At 41.6% G+C, this 20008-nt stretch overlaps 2 protein-coding genes across 2 annotated transcripts in view; both read left to right on the plus strand.

Moving 5' to 3' along the window:
* The window catches only part of NINJ2 (ninjurin 2), a 159261-nt gene that overhangs the window by 16153 nt on the left and 123100 nt on the right, over positions 1-20008 (plus strand).
* Positions 1514-1627, plus strand: LOC102848020 (dolichyl-diphosphooligosaccharide--protein glycosyltransferase subunit 4-like). The gene has a single exon (XM_006891326.1). It carries the CDS (start codon positions 1514-1516, stop codon positions 1625-1627), a length of 114 nt encoding a protein of 37 aa, XP_006891388.1.

The raw sequence follows: 20008 nt of genomic DNA on the forward strand, positions 1-20008 counted from the left end.
CACTCGGCCACCAGAGCTCCTTCTACCACCAGCAGATGAGGGTAAAAATGTTGCATCCCTGTTATAGCTTGATCTTATATCTAACAAACTCAATGGCATGACTTATTGCCACCCAAAGAAAAATGTAAAAATCGCTTCCTTGTATTCAAGAGAGAGGTGTTACCAGGGAGATGGAGGGGAGGAAGAGAAGTAAAAATTAATATATAAATAATAGACACTTAACAAATTGGGTGATGGGAAATGCAATATGCAATATTGATTAGATATAATTACTAAAATTAATTAATTATAATTAAAATTATAAAACAAAATGTGTATTAATTAAAAAATCAATATTATTTGTAAACTTTCCGTGGATTCACAGTAAAAGAATAAAAAGTAAAAAGAGAGAGAGATATGTACAATATAGGGACCTGACATGACTTCTTAGAGGGAGTAGTCATCGAGTGAGATTTGAAGAGAAACAAGACTTTGGCCAGTGGAGAGAATATTCCAATAGAGAGAAAAGTATAAACAAAGACTGGATGCAAGAAAGCCCAAGACATATTTGAGAAAAGGCAAGTAGTTTAATTTGTCTAGATTATTGATTGAATGAAGGAGAAGAGGAAGAATTCTTGTAAAGGTAGTTTGGAACCAGATTATGATGGGTATTGATGACTAGGTTATTGTCTTCAGGGATGAACTGATCAGTGACTGAGGACTGATGTTTTTTATTCTGCAGAAGCACCAGGCCTCTCAGACAGAGGTCCTGGAGAAGTGTGAGCAAAAAATAAAGGACATGGTTGAGCCCCCAGAACTGGGCTTCTAGACAGTATCTAGAGGGACCATTAATCTAATAGATCAAAGTCTTCTGTTTTCTAAAGGAAAAGACTGAGGCCCAGATATAGATGATCTTTCATTGGGTTGTTAGTCTTTTCAAAATTGTTGTGCTCAAAGTTGGCCAGGATGTTGAGCAAAATATCCAGCAGTCAGAAAAGAATAAGAATTATTATTATTAGGGGGTGTCAAGTCAAGTATTTCATAGCAACCCTATAAACAACAGATCTAAAACCTGTCCTATCCTGTTCCAACCTCATAGTCTCTGACACTCCACCCATTGTTGCAGTCACCATGTCAGTCCACCTGGTGGAGGGTGTTCCTCTTCTTCGCTGTCCTTCCACCTTTCCAAGCATGATGTCCTTCTCTAAGGAATAGCCTCTCTTAGCAACATGCCCAAAGTATGTGAGATGAAGCTTCATCATCCTTGCTTCAAGGAGCAATCTGGCTGCACCCTCTCCAAGACATATCTGTCTGTCTGTTCTCTTGGTCGTGCATGGGACATTCAGCCCTCTCCTCCAACACCACAGTTCAAAGGTATCAGTTTTCCTTCTGTCATCCTTATTCATGATTTACCTCTCAGATGCATAGCAGATCGATGATTGAAAAGACCATGATCAGCTCCAAAGTTCTGGCCTCACTCTCCTGCCTGGAATTTGTCCATGGCCAGTGTCTGAGTGGAGCCCAGTGTTTCAGGATGATCACGAATGTGCAGCTTGCCATCTTCGCCAACATGCTGGGCGTGTTGCTCTTCCTGCTTGTCATTCTTTGCCACTATGTGGCCGTCAACAATCCCAAGAAACAAGAATGAGAGCCGTGCTTTCCCCCGCCCCAGGGTTCCAGGACATAATCTGAGGCAAGATGGTGTGAAGGGCCTTCACACTTCGCTTCATCCCTTCTGTCCATCACAACATACAAAGCAACTACACCTGGATTTTTTTCAAACAACTATTCTTTCCTCAAAGTCTTCCTTAACCCTATGGAAGCAAGAAGCTGGAACTAAATAGGGCCCAGTATAGGGGCTTATTTCTTTTCTACTCCCCCAATATAAACCTATAGATGATATATTAAAAAAACAAGCTTGGAAGCAGGAGCGGCATCCACTTCTGAAATAGCTTGCCTCCAGAAACCCTATGAACCTGGAGAAAGAATGAGAGCTATACAAGTGTCCAAGTCTTTCATTCATAGGCTTTGTGTCACCTACGACTCAACAGCACTTAACAACAACAACAACAACAACAGTAAAGAGAGAGATCAATTGGCCTATTGGACAGAAAGTGATGTTCTCAAGCCAAAGGTGGCTGACTTTAATCTGCAGTCCTCAGGCCTAGTTTTAATTGTTTTTAGTCAAACATTGGTCTAGGTCATATAGCACTGCTTTGTCCACTTTCTATACAGAGGTAACTCATGTTTGCCATGAAGCTGAATACTATAACACTGAGGTGTCAAATAGTGTTTGGTGGAGATCCCTGATTAAAACAAGCTTGGAAGCAGGAGTGGCATCCACTTCCAAAATAGCTTGCTTCTAGAAACTCTATGAACCTGGAGAAAGGATAAAAGTTATACAAGTGTGTAGGTCTTTTGTTCATAGGGTTGCTATGAGATGCCTATGACTCGATGGCACTTAACAACAACATATTAAAAAAGAAAAGAAAAGAGAAGAGAAGAGAAAGAAAAGAACAGAACAGAACATGGTCTAAATCAAGTGCACCTTAGTCCTCAAACTAACATCATTGTTTCTCAGTCATTTGGAGAGATCACTGACTACAGACTTTCCCAGTGCAATGTGTTTCCTGATCTATGACTGCTAGTACCAAGTGTATTTATTGTGGATCCGAGTAATATGAAGTCATTGACAGTTTCAATCTTTCCCCCATCTATCAAGATGTCACCTATTGATCCCGTGGTGAGAATTGTTGTTTCTTGATGTTGAAATGTAATCCATATTGAAGGCTGTAGTGTTTGATCTTCTGCAAATAAACTACTCCAAAACTATACTATTTATTGACTGACTTATATTCAATTGTCTTTCACAATGGATAGGTCTTTCAAATACATGATGTAATCAAATCTTTCCATCTACTCAATGCTTTCTGTTAGGTGCTATGGAGTTAACCATGATTCATAGCAACCTTATGAAAAATAGATAGGAACCATGCCCTATCCTGTCATCTCACTGGAACATCTCTAACAATGAAGAAGCTCAGAGATCAAGTACAAGATCACAAAGCAGGAAACTGGCAAGGCTCAGACTCAAACTCAGGTTTTCATTCTAGCTCAGTGCTGTATCCTTTCTCCATACTTATTAAATTTGTATACTAAACAAATCATTTGAGAAGCTAGATTTTATGAAGAAGCTGGATTTTATCCTCCATCAGAATAGGAGGAATACTCATCAACAACCTGCTTGCTGAAAATGAGGGGGACTTGAAGCACTTGCTACAGAAGATCCAAGACTGCCAGTTTCAATATGTATTGTATCTCAACATCAGGAAAACATAAATTTTTATCACTGGACCAATAGGCAACATCATGATAGATGAAGGCAAGATTGTAGTTGTGAATGATTTCATCTCACTTAGATCCACATCAACACCCATGGTAGTAGCAGTCAAGAAATCAAAAGATAAGTTACATTAGGAAAATCTGCTGTCAAGGACCTCTCTCCAAAGTTCTAAAGAGCGAGAAAAGCAGTTTAAATACTAAGATGCACCTGCCCCAAGTCATGATCTTTTCAATTGCTTCATGCGCACCTGAAAGTTGGACAATGACTAAGGATGAGGAATCAATCAATGCCTTTGAGTTGGAGTGTTGGAGAAGAATAGTGAAGATTGCATGAACTTACTAAGAGAACAAACAAGTCTGTTCTGGAGGAAGTGAAATCAGGCTGCTTCTTGGAGGCAAAGACAGTGAAATTCACATAATTTGGGCATGTTGTTGAAGGGGCCACTCCATGGAAAAGGACATTATGCTTGGCAAGGTAGAGAGTCAGGGTAAGAAAAGATCCTCAAAAAGATGAATTGATACTATGATTGTAACAATAGGTGTGAGTGTGTCAGAGATGGGGAGGATGGCACAGGATAGGGCAGCATTCAGAACCATTGTTCTTAGGATCACTGTGAGTTATAGTGTACTCAACAGCACATAACAACCAAAGAATCTCAGTGGTCCTGTCACCTGGGAACTTGTCATACATGAATCAGAAATGCTGGGGTAGAACCCAACTAAGTATTTTAACAAGTCTCTAGATGATTCTGTTGCATGTGTGTGTCAGAATCATTGGTTAGACATGTATTGAGTCTAAATGATTGGGTCATGAATATGGAGCCTCGAAGATTTTCTCAGGTCCCTCTCTCTCACATTGCTGTAAGTAGTTCTGACCCACCAGCAGGCTTCCAAGGCTTTAAATTACACAAGAGGAGACTGCCTGTGTTGGGGGACTCAAACCACTACAGAAGCACAGAAGCATGGCCTTTGGATTAGCAGTGCAATTCTCTGTGGGCTACGCCACGAGAGATCCCTCTTTCTCAGGTAATCCTAGGTCACATTTGCATTAGAATTAGGTAATCTACTCATGGTCAAGCAAGAATGTTGGCAAAGTAAAGGGTCCAGACAGGAGCAGATGCCAGGGAGGAAGAGTTATCAGTCACTTTTTTTTTCTTTTTTTTTTCTATAATTATATTTTATTAATTTTCATGAACATTTACAGAGATTTTGGGCTTCCACTCATTCATTGTTGCACTATTCTCTCTACCCTCCTCCCAGTTTGTTCTTGTCCAAATGCCACAGTGCTTGTCAAAGCCAGTTCTGATTAATCTTCTTTGTCAGTGTATCCTTTGCCATTCCCTATCACTCCTCCCTGAGAGAGACTTCACCCTGAGTCATAAGGAAAAGGGGATGGCGTATTCTCTTAGCTACTTCCTGCTGAAAAGGGACGCTGTGGGTTTCAGGGTGAAGATCTTCTCTCACTACTCTAAAGGGCCCCTTTGGCAGTAGGAAACACATAGACTATTATGGAGATTGATTTTGGAATTCAGATGCACTCTTATTGATTGTGCTTGGCTGTACATGTACATATCCTTCAAGATGTATCATGGGGGTGTTGCAACCTAGAAGACACAAATTTGACTAACAAGTTATAAGTACATGAGTCCAAAAATTATGGAAAAGTAAAAGAAAAGATTCTTTCATTGTTTTACAAACCCTCCCCCAGGTCCCCTCCACCATGCAGCCCTCGCTCTAGTCTCCTGTGATGACAGAAATACCCAGTTACATCTCTCTTTTAGACGGTTCTCTCGCTCCTCTGCTTCAGTGCAGTATACATTATTGAACCCATCTTACTCAGTGTCTCCCCAACCCCAAAGACAGTCCCATTCTACAACAGTGGCATCATGTAATATTTGTCCTTTTGTGACTGGGATATTTCACTCAGCATAATGTTCTCCAGAGTCAACCATTTTGAATAATATTGCATGAGTTCCTTGTTTTTTAATGCAGCATAGTATTCCATTGTGCGAATATACCACAGCTTCTCTAGCCATTCGTTTGTTGATGGGTACTTTTTAATAATACAAGGAAGCTAAGACTCACAAGTCCAAACGTCTTGTTCTAATACAAGGCACCACCACACGATCATTGCTACTACTTGCCTACTACATCCTAGTTGGGATTTACACCCACTCTGATGAGAGATTACTCCAGCCTGGCAAAGAAGTGTGTTTGACAGGTCCACTCCATAAAGGAAATTGAGCATAAATAAAGGGAGAAGGGAAATGCATGTCTCTCTCCTCTCCCCCATGAAGGCAGAAAGAGTAGAACTTTCCCAGAAGGGACTAAGGCCCTTGGGGGTGTACCCATTTTCTATAAGGGTGATGAGGAGAGTGGGAAGCAGAGAGATCATGCATCCCTGGAGTCTGCCCAGGACTCTGGGGCAAATTAGGCATGAGGAAGGAGGGGAAGGGGCAGCACTGAAACTTCAGCCAGATAGGAGTGGCATCCTGCAATCTGGAGTGTCACCTCCAAGTATTTGAAAAAGAGCAGTCCTGAGAGTGGTGCGCCTCTGAGCTGGAAGGTCGCCAATCTGGGCACCAAGAGAATGGAAAACCCCTCAGCCTCTCCAGAGGTGAACTCCCTGTTTCCATAACCCTCATCCAGGAACTAGGTTTGTTTACTCCAAGGTGCAAAGGTCAAGCTTTGGTCTTTTTGTTTTCATATGCTTGTCTTGTGCTGGGGAAACAGTCCAGGGCCAATCGTCTGCCCGGATACACATTTTCAGTCCTAATCTGCACACCGCCAGGCTGGTCCTCTCACACAGCCAGGACCTTTCCCCTTCAACGGCAGTTTCCTAGAAATGTGACCGCCCAGTGTTATGATTCAAACAGGGCTTCGTCCCTGGGGGTTGTGGGGCAGGGTGGGGTTGGACCTTCAATGCCGCACCCTGCCTCTCTCTGTTTCTATTTGTCCCTCTTGGGTTTTCACAGCAATCTATCAAATACCCACTCCAGTTGTGAATTGCATTCAGTGAAGGGTTAGAAGTCAGGGAAGGGGAGAGCAGAAATCTTGCAAAGCGCAGGACTTGTTCTGGTTGCTACAACAGAGTATCTGTACCCTGGATCCCCAGCTGCTCCAGGCAATCACAGCCAGTGGCTTTCTGGCCCGCTGAGCCTCCCAGCTGCAGAACTCTCTATACTTTCAGGCCACGTAGAACAGTCACCAGATGAGAGCCCCAAAACCTCTATAAAAACAAAGATTTCTCCATATGAGAGAAAAATGAAAATTACATGTGGGTTAGTTTGAAAGGATGGCAGGGTGGAATGGAGGGTAGAAAAGTTCTTTGTTCGGTACAGTTTCCATTAGCACAACGACCCCCAAGTGTTGCCTGTGCTATCTTCAAAATGCTTTTCATGGTACTAGTGGCCGGCAGGGGGCTGTCATTGTGAGACTTAGAGGAAGACAGAAAGAAGAGCCCTGTTACTTTGTTTTCCATTCTCCATGTGATCTGCAGTATTTTTCCTCCTCCCATAAGAAGTCAGCTTCCTCCCCCACCATCCTGATGTGACCTACTTATCTACTCCCTTTAAAGGGAGGTACCCTGGAAGGTATCCCAGTCCAGGGCGGTTCTGTCTGAGTCTCAAAGAAACAAGTGCTTAAATAAAGGGAATCCTCAAGCTGTAAAATTGGGGAGCAAGGTGGTGAGGAGGCTGGATGGGGAAGAAGGAAGATGGAGGCGAGAGGAGGGGAGTATTTAGGGGTTACCATCCATCATGACTGACTCGTGCTATGACTAAGGGAATAAGTTTTGGACCCATCAAAGAGTGGTGGAAACAGCAAATGTTGACTGTGTACAGTAAAATTCTAACTCTTGCAAATTTCTCCTTTTCTGTTCCTTGAGCTACATAATCTGTTCCTTGAGCTACATAATCTTTGAGCCCTAGTTTCTTTATCTGAAATATGAGTAATTTTGACTTCAGCAAATTAATGAAGAGATTATTTACCATAACTTTTGTTCCTCCCAAAGAAAACTTGTTTGAGACTCAGAAGGATGTTAGACATATGACAATGTTGTTATTGGTGTGTTCCCTTCAGTCAGAACCAACCCACAACTGATCCTGTGGTGGGCTTTCAGAGGCAGTAAATCGCTCAGGAAGAGATTGCCCATCCTTCTCCCTCAGAGCAACTGGTGGATTTGAACCTCATGCCTTTGGGATTGCAGCTTCTTAACACTAGGCCACTAGAACTCCCCATATATGACAATAATTACCATTTATTTGTACATGTGAAACATTGGTATTCAGTGATTAAAATTTCTCCTTTCCTGCAATAGACATGGTTCAAATTCCTGCCTAATACACTTCCTGTGTAGTGGCTACCCATGAGTCAGTGGTGCCTTCATGTTGTCATATTACTGAACAGGTTTCTGTGAAGCTTCCAGACTAAGAAAGATTAGGAAGAAAGGCCTGGTGTTCTATTTCTGAAAATTAACCAAAAAAATTAGCCTTTATGGATTTAAAAGCTTCTGAGCAGTCATCTAAGGTGTATCTATTATTGGTCACTCCTCATCTGATGCAAGAAGGAGTGAAGGAAGTCAAAGATGAAAGGAAACCATTAGTCCACGGGACTAACAGACCAAGTGAACCACAGCCTCCACCAACTCTGAAACCAAAAGAACTAGTTGGTGCCTGGCTCTTACTACTAACCACTTTGAAAAGAATCACATTAGGAGGTCCTAGATAGAGTGGGATAAAAATGTGGAATATGATTCAAAAGAATGTAAAGACCAGCCCTACGGCTCTCATTGAGCCTGGTGCAACCTCCATGACTATGGTCCTTAGTCAGCCTTCAAGCCTAGAACTGAAATCATCCCCTTGACCCAATTTATAGTCATATGTGAGGCAAGCCAGAAGGTGAAGAATAACATCACAGAGGAATGCACTTGGAACAAGCAACCACACAAGGTCAAATGGGCAGCATTTGCCCAGGGACAAAGTGCAAAAGGCAGATAAGATATGAAAGGAAATGATAGAAACAAGGAATAAGTGGGAAGAGTACTGTTACATTGGGAAAATTGCAATCACTGTCACAAAACAAAATGTGCTTGAATTGTGTCTTTTTTCTCTTTAAACTTTGATCCACATCCCAATAAAAAAATTTAGGAAACAAACTAAAAACACCTGAATATCACAAGAGTTCAATCCTTAATGAATTTGGGGCATTTTGCAGTATCAGGAAACACTTTGTTTCATTGTGCCATGAGCTGGGGACAGTGAACAGCACAGCGTTTTGTGGGCAGTATTGTATATATAATTTACCTCACTTAATTCTCAAACCACCTACAATACTAGACAATTTAGCATTTACCACCAAGAACTAAGGATAATAATTTACATCACTTGTCAAAAATGACACAGCTAGCAAGAGCTAGAGTTCGCACCCATGTTAGTCTAACTCAAAGGTTTGAGCTCTTAATACCTCTTCTATAGTGCAGCCACTGGCCTTAATAAGAAAAGATTTGTAAAAAGCCTTGTCTGCAAATCTTACATAAATTTAAAATGCTGAGTCAGATTGGGACCATAATAAAAAAAAAAATAATTGGATTGTATAATGCTATCGTTTTATACTAATCTTGGTGCTGTGGAGACACTGTCTCAAAGTTTGGAAGTCTGAAACTACCTATCTGTTCTCCAGCCTCTAGGCCTCCAATTGGCTTTCCTCCAACCCATTCTCCACAGTGTAGCCACTGAGAACACTCTCCTGCCTCTAGCAATGGTTCGCAGTTGCCCTCCGGGTTACATCTAGGTCCAACATGGCCAAAGCCTATCCTGTCTTTGGTGGCCCTTGTTGTTGTTGATTGCTGTCAGTTTGAGTCAAGCACAACTCATAGCATCCCTATGAACAAAAGGACTGAAGTCTTTCTATAACTATCAACATTTATCAAAGTTCATAGAGGTTCCAGAAGCACGTTGTTTAGGAAGTGGATGCCACTCCTGCTTCTAAGTGGGCCTCAGACTCTTACCATATTATTGTGTTAAAATATATCCATGTCACACATTAAATATGGATTTTTTATGGAAAAATGTTAAAAGAATTTTAAATTATTTGTATTTTGGAATGATCATTAAACTTTTTGTTTTCATATTACCGTCAAGTAATCCCAAATCATAGTGACCCATAGTGTGAAACTACAAAATACCGCCTAGTCCTGTACCATCCTTACAATAGTTGCCATGTGATAAATAATATACTGCATTGAAACAGATGAGAGAGAAAACTGTTTAAAAGGGATAGATATTATTATTGTCATGACAGCAGTCCAGAATGAATGCTGCATAGTGGAGTAGACTTGGGGGGAGAGGTATTGTATAACAATGAAAGAATTTTTCTTCTACTTTTCAAAGAGAGGAGCGAATTGGGGGGAGGGTGGGGTGGCAGGGAGAAAAGTGCAACAGTGAATGAATGGAAATCCTCAGTCTCTGTAAACTTTCATTAAAATTAATAATAATTTAAAAAAATTTTAAACAAAGAAATATCTCATTCTCAAAAAAAAAAGCCAAAACCCAAACAAACTCAAAAAACAATAGTTGCCATGTTTGAGCCCATGTTGCAGCCGCTGCATCAGCCTGTCTCAGTTATGGTCTTTATTTTTTTTTAAGACTTTTTATCAACCATGAAGGGAGCTTCATGGCCTATTGGATAAGGACTTATGCTATCAACTTTTGAGTTGGCAATTGGTTCAAATCTACTAGCTGCTCTGTGGGAGAAAAACAGGCAAACACTTCCTCTGTGATTTGTTGTTGTTGTTGTTGTTATGTGCTTTCGAGTTGCCTATGACTCATAGTGACCCTTTGTACAACAACCCTAAACCCTGCTCTATCCGGTGCCTATCTCTGACACACCTACCCTCATTACCTCAGTCACTGAATCCATCCATCTCATAGAGGATCTTCCTCTCCTGAGCTGTCCCACCACCCTCCCAAGCATGATGTCCCTATCTGAGGACTGTTTCCTCCTTGCAACATGTCCAAATGTGAGACGAAGCTTCAGAGTCCTTGTCTCCAAGGAGCAGCCTGGTTTAAAACTCTCCAGGACAAACCTGTTCATTCTCTTAGCAGTCCATGGTATATTCAGTACTCTCCTTCAGCACTTGAGCTCAAAGGCATCAATTCTTCCTCTGTCATCCCTAGTCATTGTCCAGCTCTCTGATGCATAGCAAGTGATAGCCAAGACCATGGCCTGGATCAGGTGCACTTTAGTCTCCAGACTGACATTATTGCTCTTCAGTACTTTGGAGAGGTCACTGACAGCAGACTTTCCCAATGCAATACGTCTTTTAATTTCCTAGCTGCTGGTGCCAAGAGTGTTGATTATGGAGCCAAGCTAACTAAAGCTGTGAACAATCTCAATCTCTTCACCCTCCTTCATGATGCTGTCAATTGGCCCAGTGGTGAGAATATTTATTTTCTTGATATTGAGCCTCAATCCATACTGAAGGCTACAGTCCTTGACCTTCTGCAGCAAGTGTTCCAGGTCCTCCTCAGTTTCAGCGAGCAGATTTGTGTCATCTCCATAATGTAGATTATTGATGAATCTTCCTCCAATCTTGAAGCCACATTTTTTCTCATAGACACAGCCTCCAGGATAATCTGTTCTGTATATAGATTGGAAAGATATGGAGATAGGGCACATCCGTGGCGTACACCCTTCCCATTTTTGGACCTTGCAGTGTTCCCTTGCTTTGTTCTGATGACTGCCTCCTGTTCCAATTATAGGTTTCATATAAGCATGATCAAGTGTTCTGGGATTCCCATTCTTCTCAGAGTTAGCCACAGTTTGTTGTGGTCCACATAGTCAAATGCCTTTGCATACTCTGAAAACTCACTAGAGGGTCAACTATGAGTTGGTTCCAACTTGACCGTACATAACTACATGAAACATGATGTCCTTCTTCAAGTCCTGGCCCCTCCTAATAACATTGCCAAAGTATATAATATTTCACCATCCTCATTTCAAAGGATCATTATTGATGCACTTTGTCCAGACAGACTTGTTTGTTCAGCAGTCCATGATCAAATATTCACTATTCTTCACCAACATCATAATAAAAGGCCTCATTTCTTGTGAGGTAATTGAAAAAAACATTACTTATGTCAGGTACACTTTCATCCTTAAAGTCCTCTGACGTCTTTGCTCTTTAACTCTTTAAAGAGTTCCTCTGTAGAATGTTTTCCCCAAACAATATATCATTTGATTTTTTTTTTTTTTGTCTGTGGATTTCTTGGGTGTTGACTGTGGATCCAAGGGAAATGGAATCTTTCAACAATTAAATCTTTAAATAATTTTAATCTTTGTTTATCATGATGTTGCTTATTGGTCCAATTATGAGAATCTTTGTTTTCATATTTAAGTAACAAAGTTACTACTGGTTTTCAAATATTTGGGGCCTTTGTCCTAGCCTTAAGCACTATGCATATGCCTAGTAGCTAAAACAGCCCTATAACTTCTGCCTACTTCCCATGCATGCTAAACTATTATAAATACTGCTTCCTCTGTCCCAAACTTTGTTTCTCCTTCTACCACTGTACCCTGCCCACACCATTCTCTATTTCCTCATTCCCCTGCACTTATTTATTTTGACATAAACTCACTTATACTTAACCTTTCAGTAAAGGTTAAATGGGAATAATCCTGGTAACTACTTCACAGGACTATTGAGAGGATGACATTATTTCATAACAAAGCCAAGGACTAAGCTTCATCATCACCTGAGAGCTTGCTAGGAGTATAGAATCCCAGGCTCCACCCTAGATCTATGGAATCAGAATCTGTATTTTCACCACGTAATTCAAATGCAAGTTAAAGTTTGAGGAGCACTTCTCTAAAGCATTTAGAACAGTGCCTGGAACATGAAAAGCCCTCAATAAATCATAGCTATTATTGCTGTTATTATTGTCACCATGATTAAAGGTCATGTTTTTACAGTTGTCTCCAATTTTCATATTACCACTTTTAACTTCCAAATTCTAGTTGAGGAGTTTTAAAGTGGTGTTCCTGAGGAAACTGTCATCCTGAGAATGAGACTGTGACATTTCAGCTTAAGGCTGAGATTATAATCAAGACATGGTGCCTGCACTCAGGTAGCTTCATTTTGCCTACAGAGACAGAGATAAGGAAATAGGTAACTGCAATATATGGTGTGATAAAGGTTATCAAGAAGGGAACTAGAAGTGCTGCAGGGGTCAAAGAAGACTTGCTAGAGAGGTATTGTCTAGTAACTTAAGGAGCTTTGTCAGTGTAGTGGGTAGGCACTAAGCTCCTATTCAAAAGATCAGTGCCTCAAACACATCAGTTGCTCCTTGGGAGAAACATGTGTCGGTCAGCTTCCTTGCAGATTTGCAACCTTGGAAACCCTATGGGGCAGTTACACCCTGTCCTGTGTAGCTGCTATGAGTCAGAGTCATCTTGATGGCAGTGGGTTAACCTAGCACCTGAATGATTAATTGGTAAATCCAGATTCCTCTTCTTAAACATTTAATTAGCTGTTGCCACTACGTGCAATAAGGAGAATAAAGAGTAGCTGTGGAATGCAGCAGTTCAAAACTTCCAGTGATGGGGGACTGCACGAGGCATTCAGAGATTTCCCTCCCCACTCCAAAGTTCTTTAAGTTAGAGCATTAACTACTGCACTTGCTGCTCCCTATGCAAGAGCATCCATGAGGTTCCGAGTCTGGACATTCCTTAGAGTACTTGTACAAAGCAGAGCCACTTAGAAAAAGACCTTGGCTTCCTTGACAGCTTGACCTCCAGCAGCTGTAAGAATCTTCATCTCTCAAGAGCCTAGGTTTCCTTCTCTCCAGGTTGAGAACACCTTTTACAGAACTCTTAAAAATTGAGAGAATTAAGTGTGAATTAAGTAGGAGGACAAATGTAAAGTTCCAGGCACAGAGTAGGGACTGAATCAAATGCTCCTTTCCTTCTTCTTTGTTTTGTGAAGTATGTAGTCACTGGGTGGATTCAAGCTGGGGTTTCTGAAATAGCAAGTATTTCTTAACACATACTTATAAATACCATTTTCCCTGTCCTCCCAAACCTGGGCTGGAAAGCTGCATGGAATCTCCGACAGCACAGTCGGTGTCTGGAAGGGAAGGATCAGTCAGGGTCACAGGTAAGGTGGTTTTGAAGGGAAGAAAAGGCTCACTGTTCTGGAGCCCTCAAGCAGACCTTGGTGCATGCTCTGAGAACGCCAGGTGGACAGGCCCAGCACAGTGCAGCCCTGGGGAGCCTCGGGCAGCCTGCCTGTCCTTAAGCATTGGCAAAGGCCTTGGGGAAATGTGGATATTCTTGTCATAAAGAGGAGATTATGGCCTTCCCAAACTGGCCAATCTGGCTCAAGAAAAAGACACTCGCGCAGGGCGGAAGAGGCCTCGCTGTCAGGTTGCAGCCGATTGGCCGGAGCGGAGGTTCCGACGCGCGGGGAGAGAGGCCCCGGCGCAGACCCGCGGGCGGTGCAGAGCGGGCCCTGGGCGGGGCGGAAGAGCCCGGATGGTCCGCGGGCCCCGAGGCCTGGGAAGACACGGGTCAGCTGACCTCGAGCAAACAGAGGAGGGGGAAACCGCTCTCTGGACACACTTCCCCCCGCCCCTCCCCCGGCTCTGGGGCCTGCCATGGGTTTGGCCTGGAGCTTTTAGTTACGTGGCTTTCTCTCTTCCTTCCCTCACAGAAGCCATCGCTCACCCTGGTCTAAAGCAAAACAACCCATTGTCCATTCTCTGCCCGCCATCCCTCTGTTCTAGCTGTCTTGACAGGCCCTGGGGCCGCATTGCTAGTCTGGGGTCGGGGGAGGCCGAGGAGCCCCTTCCTGCTTCTCCTGCGCTCGCAGTGGACGAGCTGACGGAGGTGGGTGGAGCCCCGCGTGCGCTATTTCGGTTCCTTTTTCGCGAAGAGCCCTTGGTTTCCTGCTGAGTTTCCCCTTGGCGTCCCTTAGGTTATTAATAATGATAGCTACTACTTTCTGAGCTACCATTTTGTATCAAGCGGACTTTTAAAAGTACATGTGTTTTTCCAGATTTTTTTTTTTTTTTTAGGGTAACATCCTAGATCTTCTTTAAGCCCAGTTTACAACTGAGAAAACTTGACGTTTAGAGGTGGTTATTTCATCGAGGTCACAGCTCAACAAGGATTGAAATCTAGGGCTGACTTTAAATTGTTTTTAGAGCGATCCGCTATGTGTTGAGTAGAATTGAGCTCCATAGGATTTTCATTGGCTAATACTTAGGAAGTAAATCACCAGACTTGACTTTTGACGCACTTCCAGGTGAACTCCAACTTCCACCCTTAGAAAATGTTTGTACCCCTCAAGGATGGACTCTTGTCTGACTACAAAGCTATGTACTTTTCACTAGGTAACGCCTATGCCAGGATTTTTGTTTTAATGCGATGCCAACAAGGCAATAGTGCTTCACAGTATTTGAAAGCAAATTGCCAGTCTCAGGACAAAAGCATATTTATGATCACTCCTAAACATAAGAAAGAATGCTTGCATTTTTAAAAAACTCCTAGGGACAGATTAGGCATGAAGATCATTTCCTACCTCAGGGCAATCCTTTCGCCCTTTATTCAGCCCTCTGTTCATTTGGAATTCAAACCGAGAGAAATTTGTGGTCTTGGAGCCACAGGAGGTTGGGGGCGGGGATGCAGAAATGGTCCCCCTTTCACATATGAGTAAACACAATACAAACAGGATAATTAAAAATAAAAACAGACTGTTCAGTAAACGTTACCAGGAATAGATGTTACAAGGCATCTGGCATGAATTAATGGCTGCAGTTGAACACTGAAAGCCATGAAGTCACTCAAAGCAAGATCTGAGCAGTCGATGCCCTTGTCCAGAATGAATTAGGCGACAACAGTTGTGCCTTTACTTTTCCCAGGCCAGAAGCTATTGTTATTTTAAAGCCTCAGTTTCCACATTTGTAAAATAAGGACCTTGTGGAAAAGATTATCCATAAACTTTCCAAGATTGGGCATTGATGGATTTGGCAGAGCCCAGATATTTTCATAATGTGATGCTCAACTCCTCAATTTCAAGAATGTGTTAATCATCTCACTGCTCAGCTTTCCTGCTTTATGAGATCATCACTGCCAGTTCCAAGTGCATTTGGCTGCCAGAGAACAAACATTCCTTGTGAGAGCTGGGGACACAGATTACTGTGACAATAAGTATGGCAAATTTGAAAGATGCTGATTTAATCTGAAACAGCATTACACATGGTGGTATTGCCTGTACCTTATTTATTGGGGGACCTCTCCTAGTTCACTTGTAGGTGTATCAATCTTAGTGCCTCTGGATCTAGCTTCCTCAAGAAGTTATCAGATCTATTCCACCACTTTCAGATAGTGTTAATTACACAATATCATCTACAGCCTTGCTTATTGTACTGAGATCATGCTTGATATGGTCCAGGTGTGGGGTTAAAACCTGGATGTCTCAAGCAGAGTAGATCTGTGTATATTGCATGACTAAACGGTGATGTTCTCTCCCTAACAACCCACACATAGTGTCCAGAAGGAATCAGTAGCTCCTTACAGTTACTACAAACTTTCAAATTCATAAATGAAAGCGTAGGTTAAGGGGATAATGAGAACTTCCTCCCCCTTTCTTTTCAGTTAATTCTGACATGGTGTTCTTAATGCTATCATTGAGGCCTGTACAACAAGCAGAGAGACCAGGACCCACAGGGTCCCAGCCTAGAGTGGCTGAAGAAACTGTGAGCACCTCCAAGGATAGGGGGCCCCCCACAGCCCTCAGTAAAAACCTGAAAACAAAACAAAACAAGCAGAAGGGGCAGGAAAGGGGTATGGGAAGAAGCACATTTATGGAGCACTTTTAGCATAGTGGTTAAAGGGACAAGCTCTGAGGTTTGCTAGGTTTAAACCCTGGGTTTGCTATTTGCTTGCTGAGATGTCTGGCTTAGGAAAATTGACCTCTCTCTGCCTCAGCTTTCCAATAGGATTGTTGTCAAGGAAGTTAATTTGTATAAAGCACTAAAAACAAAGTGTACCTCATATTAAATGCTGTATAAATGTAGTTACTACTGTAATCAATCCTATATGGCCATAAACATGTTATTAACATTATCAATAATTCCTTTTTGAAAAGGAAAATACAGAGACTACTCAGACAACAACTATGGTTCTACTGTCACCCATGACCACTGCCATCAAGTCAATTCCTACTCATAGGGACCCACCACTGGCTTTCTGAGACTGTGGATCTTTACTGAAGTATATTGCTAATTTCCCCCTAAGAACAGCTAGTGGATTCAAATCAATAACCTTCTGGTTAGCAGCACAAAATGTAATACACTATGCCATTAGAGCTCCAACACTTACAATTTGTTGCTGTCATTGTTATGTCTCATTCAGTGGGACTCATAGCTGACCTTCCAGAAGATTTTCAGAGGCAGTAAATTCCAGACAGTCAACAGCCCATCTTCTCCTGCAAAGCATCTTGTGGATTTGAACCATGTCCTTTTGTATTGGTAGTGCAACTCTTTACCACTAAACCACCAAAATACCCACTAACAAATGTCTCTGGCTAGAGAAGTATATACAGTACTTAACAAGGTAGTGTATGAGGAAGAAAATATACAAATGGCTCAAGCACTTATTCTTTCTGTTTGCACCTTTTACATAAGGGGTTTTCACACCGTCTTGTTTGGGGTTTTGGGTTTTTGTACATAATAATATGAATCAATTAAACTGTAAATCATCAGTATAAAATTAAAAAAATATGAATCAGAAACTTCTTCATGTCAGAGTATGTAGAGCCTTCTTATTCTTTCTAACTACCACATAGTAAGCAGCATTTATACATTTGCGTGTATTTATTGTATATCTAATGTTTAAGGAAAAGGGCTCTGGTGGTGCATTGTACTGCTAATCAAAAGGTCAATGTTAGATTTCACTGGCCACCCTGAGATGGAAAAATAAGCAGTCTATGAAACCTAATGGAGGGTCACTGTGAGTCACCATCAACTCAATGGCAGTGGGTTTTGGTTTGAATAGTGTGAAAGTGAGGCACTCTGGTGGTCTAATCGGTAAAGAGTTGCGCTAACTCATAAACAGATGATTTGAATCTCCCAGCTGCTCCACAGGAGAAAAATGGACAATCTCCTGTGTGATTTACTGCCTCTGAAAACCCACTGGAGGGTCTGCTGTGAGTTGATTCTGACTTGATGGCACACAGCAACAATGCTTACAGAGTCCTGGCAATGCATCAGTTAAGCACTCAGCTGCAAACTGAAAGGTTTTCAGTTCAAACCCATTCAGCAACTCCAGGAGAGAAAACCCTGGATAAAAATTACCTGTTCCTGTGACAATTATAATTTAAGTATGGTTGTGATCCATGAATAGAAAAATCTATGAAGATAAATTGACTTGATAGCACTTAATAACAAAAATGTCCAATGTCTGTGTATGTATTGGATAGAGGATACAAAAATAAGCAGCAAAAGCAGACTGTAGCACAGTCCCTCAAGAAGCTTGTAATTTTATAGGAAATTCAAGACTTACATGACATGATCAAAGACTAAAACAAGAAGATAGGTTAAAAATATTAAATAAAGCTTAAAGTGTCCATGTTAGTGTAATACTCAGTATAACAGAAGAATTGAAGAGTAATGAATATCCCATGGACCATCAAAAGAATAAATAAATATGTCTTGAGAAAGTGCAATCATGGTGCTCCTTAAAAGCAAGGATGGTGAAACTTCATCTCACATGGGCACGCTGTTAGGAGTGGCCAGTTTGGGGAAAGATATCATGTGGAGAGTCATTGAAAGAAGACCCTCTGTGAGATGGATCGACACAGTGACTGTAGCAGTGGTCTTGAGTATATCAGGGATGATGTGAATGGCACAGGACAGGACAAGGTTCAGATCCGTTGTTCATAGAGTTGCTAATCGACAGCACCTAACAACAGTGAAAAGATTCAGTGTAATAGGAAATAACATGTTTTATCTAACTTTAGATTTGAAGGCCTGCTTCCTACAAGCCATAGTTGGAGCAGAAAGGAAATTTATCCTTTAGTGCTTCCAACCTTATTGAAAAATTACTCAAGAGAAGAAAGACAAGCCTACACTCCCCTTAACAAGCTGTAACACAGCTGGGTCGCAGCTGGATGTGGAATGCAGCAGGCCTAGGTGTACTCTTGTAGCTTGCTCAGCGTGTGGGCAGCATCTTCTTCCTTCTGAAGCCTTTTAGGGAATTCTAACTGCCATCTTATGAAAGAGACTAGGGTTATTCTCCTTGAATCTCAAATGTACAGATTCCTCAAGGTACAATGACTCTGCTCATGGAACTCCATTTCCCTGCACCCCCCACCCCCAAGTCCTCATTCCTTTGTCTGGCCTCACTTCCTTGGGAAGAATTCTCAGGGTTGTGAGAGCAGTTGCCCCACAGTGCCAAGCTGAGGACATTCTGTGCTTTGGTACTCATAAGCTTTTGCCAAAGCTTTCTTTTACCCAACCCCTAAGCTCTAATCACTACCTAAGCCAGTAACACCTGGTTGCCACAGAGAATTAACTTGTGTCAAAGCCTACACTTGACATTCCTTCTGCTAGGCCCTACCCAGCAGTATTTTATTACCTCAGTTGGGTGAACATTTGACCTCATTCTTGACCACTCTACTTACACTTCCATATGTTTTTCCCTACGTAGTTATGGAATACCAATAATCAGTCAATAGAAAATAATAGACACTTACTATGTAATTAGATTGGCATAAAGCGCGAGACTGGAGAGTTGAGAGAGGAAGGATTAAATGAAATGTAAAAAATGTCTCTGCCTTTGGAAATTAAAACTAGAAACACAACACAGGAACATCCTGAAATGGTCAAGGCAGGTGACATAGACCCTTTATGTCAAAGGAGAACAGAGAAGCAAGCCACATATCCACCATGTGTAAGCAATCGCTAAAGACAGGAACATCGAGTCTCATTTCTCAAATGATTGCATACCAGCTCCTTTTAGCATGCCTGAGGTGAGAATTTAGGAAGGAGGATGACCCAATGAAGTAATAGAGAAGATATCGATATTTTCTTACAGATAGACAGAAAGTCAGTGTTTCTCTAATTATTCAAGATCCAAAATTCCCTCTGCTTATTTTTCACCACAGAAAAGTATAAAGACAAGTACAAAGCATACCCTTAAACTCTTCACCTACATTCATGAATATTACCATGTTTAGTTTTTCTTTCTATAGACCCACATTTTTTTTTCTATTTGAAAGTAAGTTGCAGGTATCATTCCTAAATACTTTAGCAAGTATCCCTTTAAGAATTCTCCTATAGAGCATTATGGTGAGTGAACTCAGTCCCATTAAGGGCAAATACTGTATAAAACCTTTATTGTAGAGTGAATATGAAGATCCAAGCAGGGAGGGTAGGATGTGCAGAGGGGGAGGATTAATCATGGGGTCGCACAATTTGACAGGGAAATTGCCCTGAGGGAAATAGGAAGGATCTGGTGTGGAAAAACAATGTATTCAAATTTTGTAAATAAACTAGTATAAAAAATAATGTAAAAATAATTTTCCAACATAACCCCAATATCAAAGATTCTCACCACTGGACCAATTGGCAGCATCAGGATGGATGGTGAAGAGATTGAGATTGTTCACAGCTTTAGTTTGCTTGGC

This window comes from Elephantulus edwardii, unplaced genomic scaffold, assembly GCF_000299155.1.
Source record: "Elephantulus edwardii isolate Elephantulus edwardi_28Jun2011 unplaced genomic scaffold, EleEdw1.0 scaffold00096, whole genome shotgun sequence".
Lineage (NCBI taxonomy): Eukaryota > Metazoa > Chordata > Mammalia > Macroscelidea > Macroscelididae > Elephantulus > Elephantulus edwardii.

Excerpts from the sequence above, each read along its gene's own strand:
- LOC102848020 (XM_006891326.1), top strand. The coding sequence starts at position 1,514 with ATGATCACGAATGTGCAGCTTGCCATCTTCGCCAACATGCTGGGCGTG.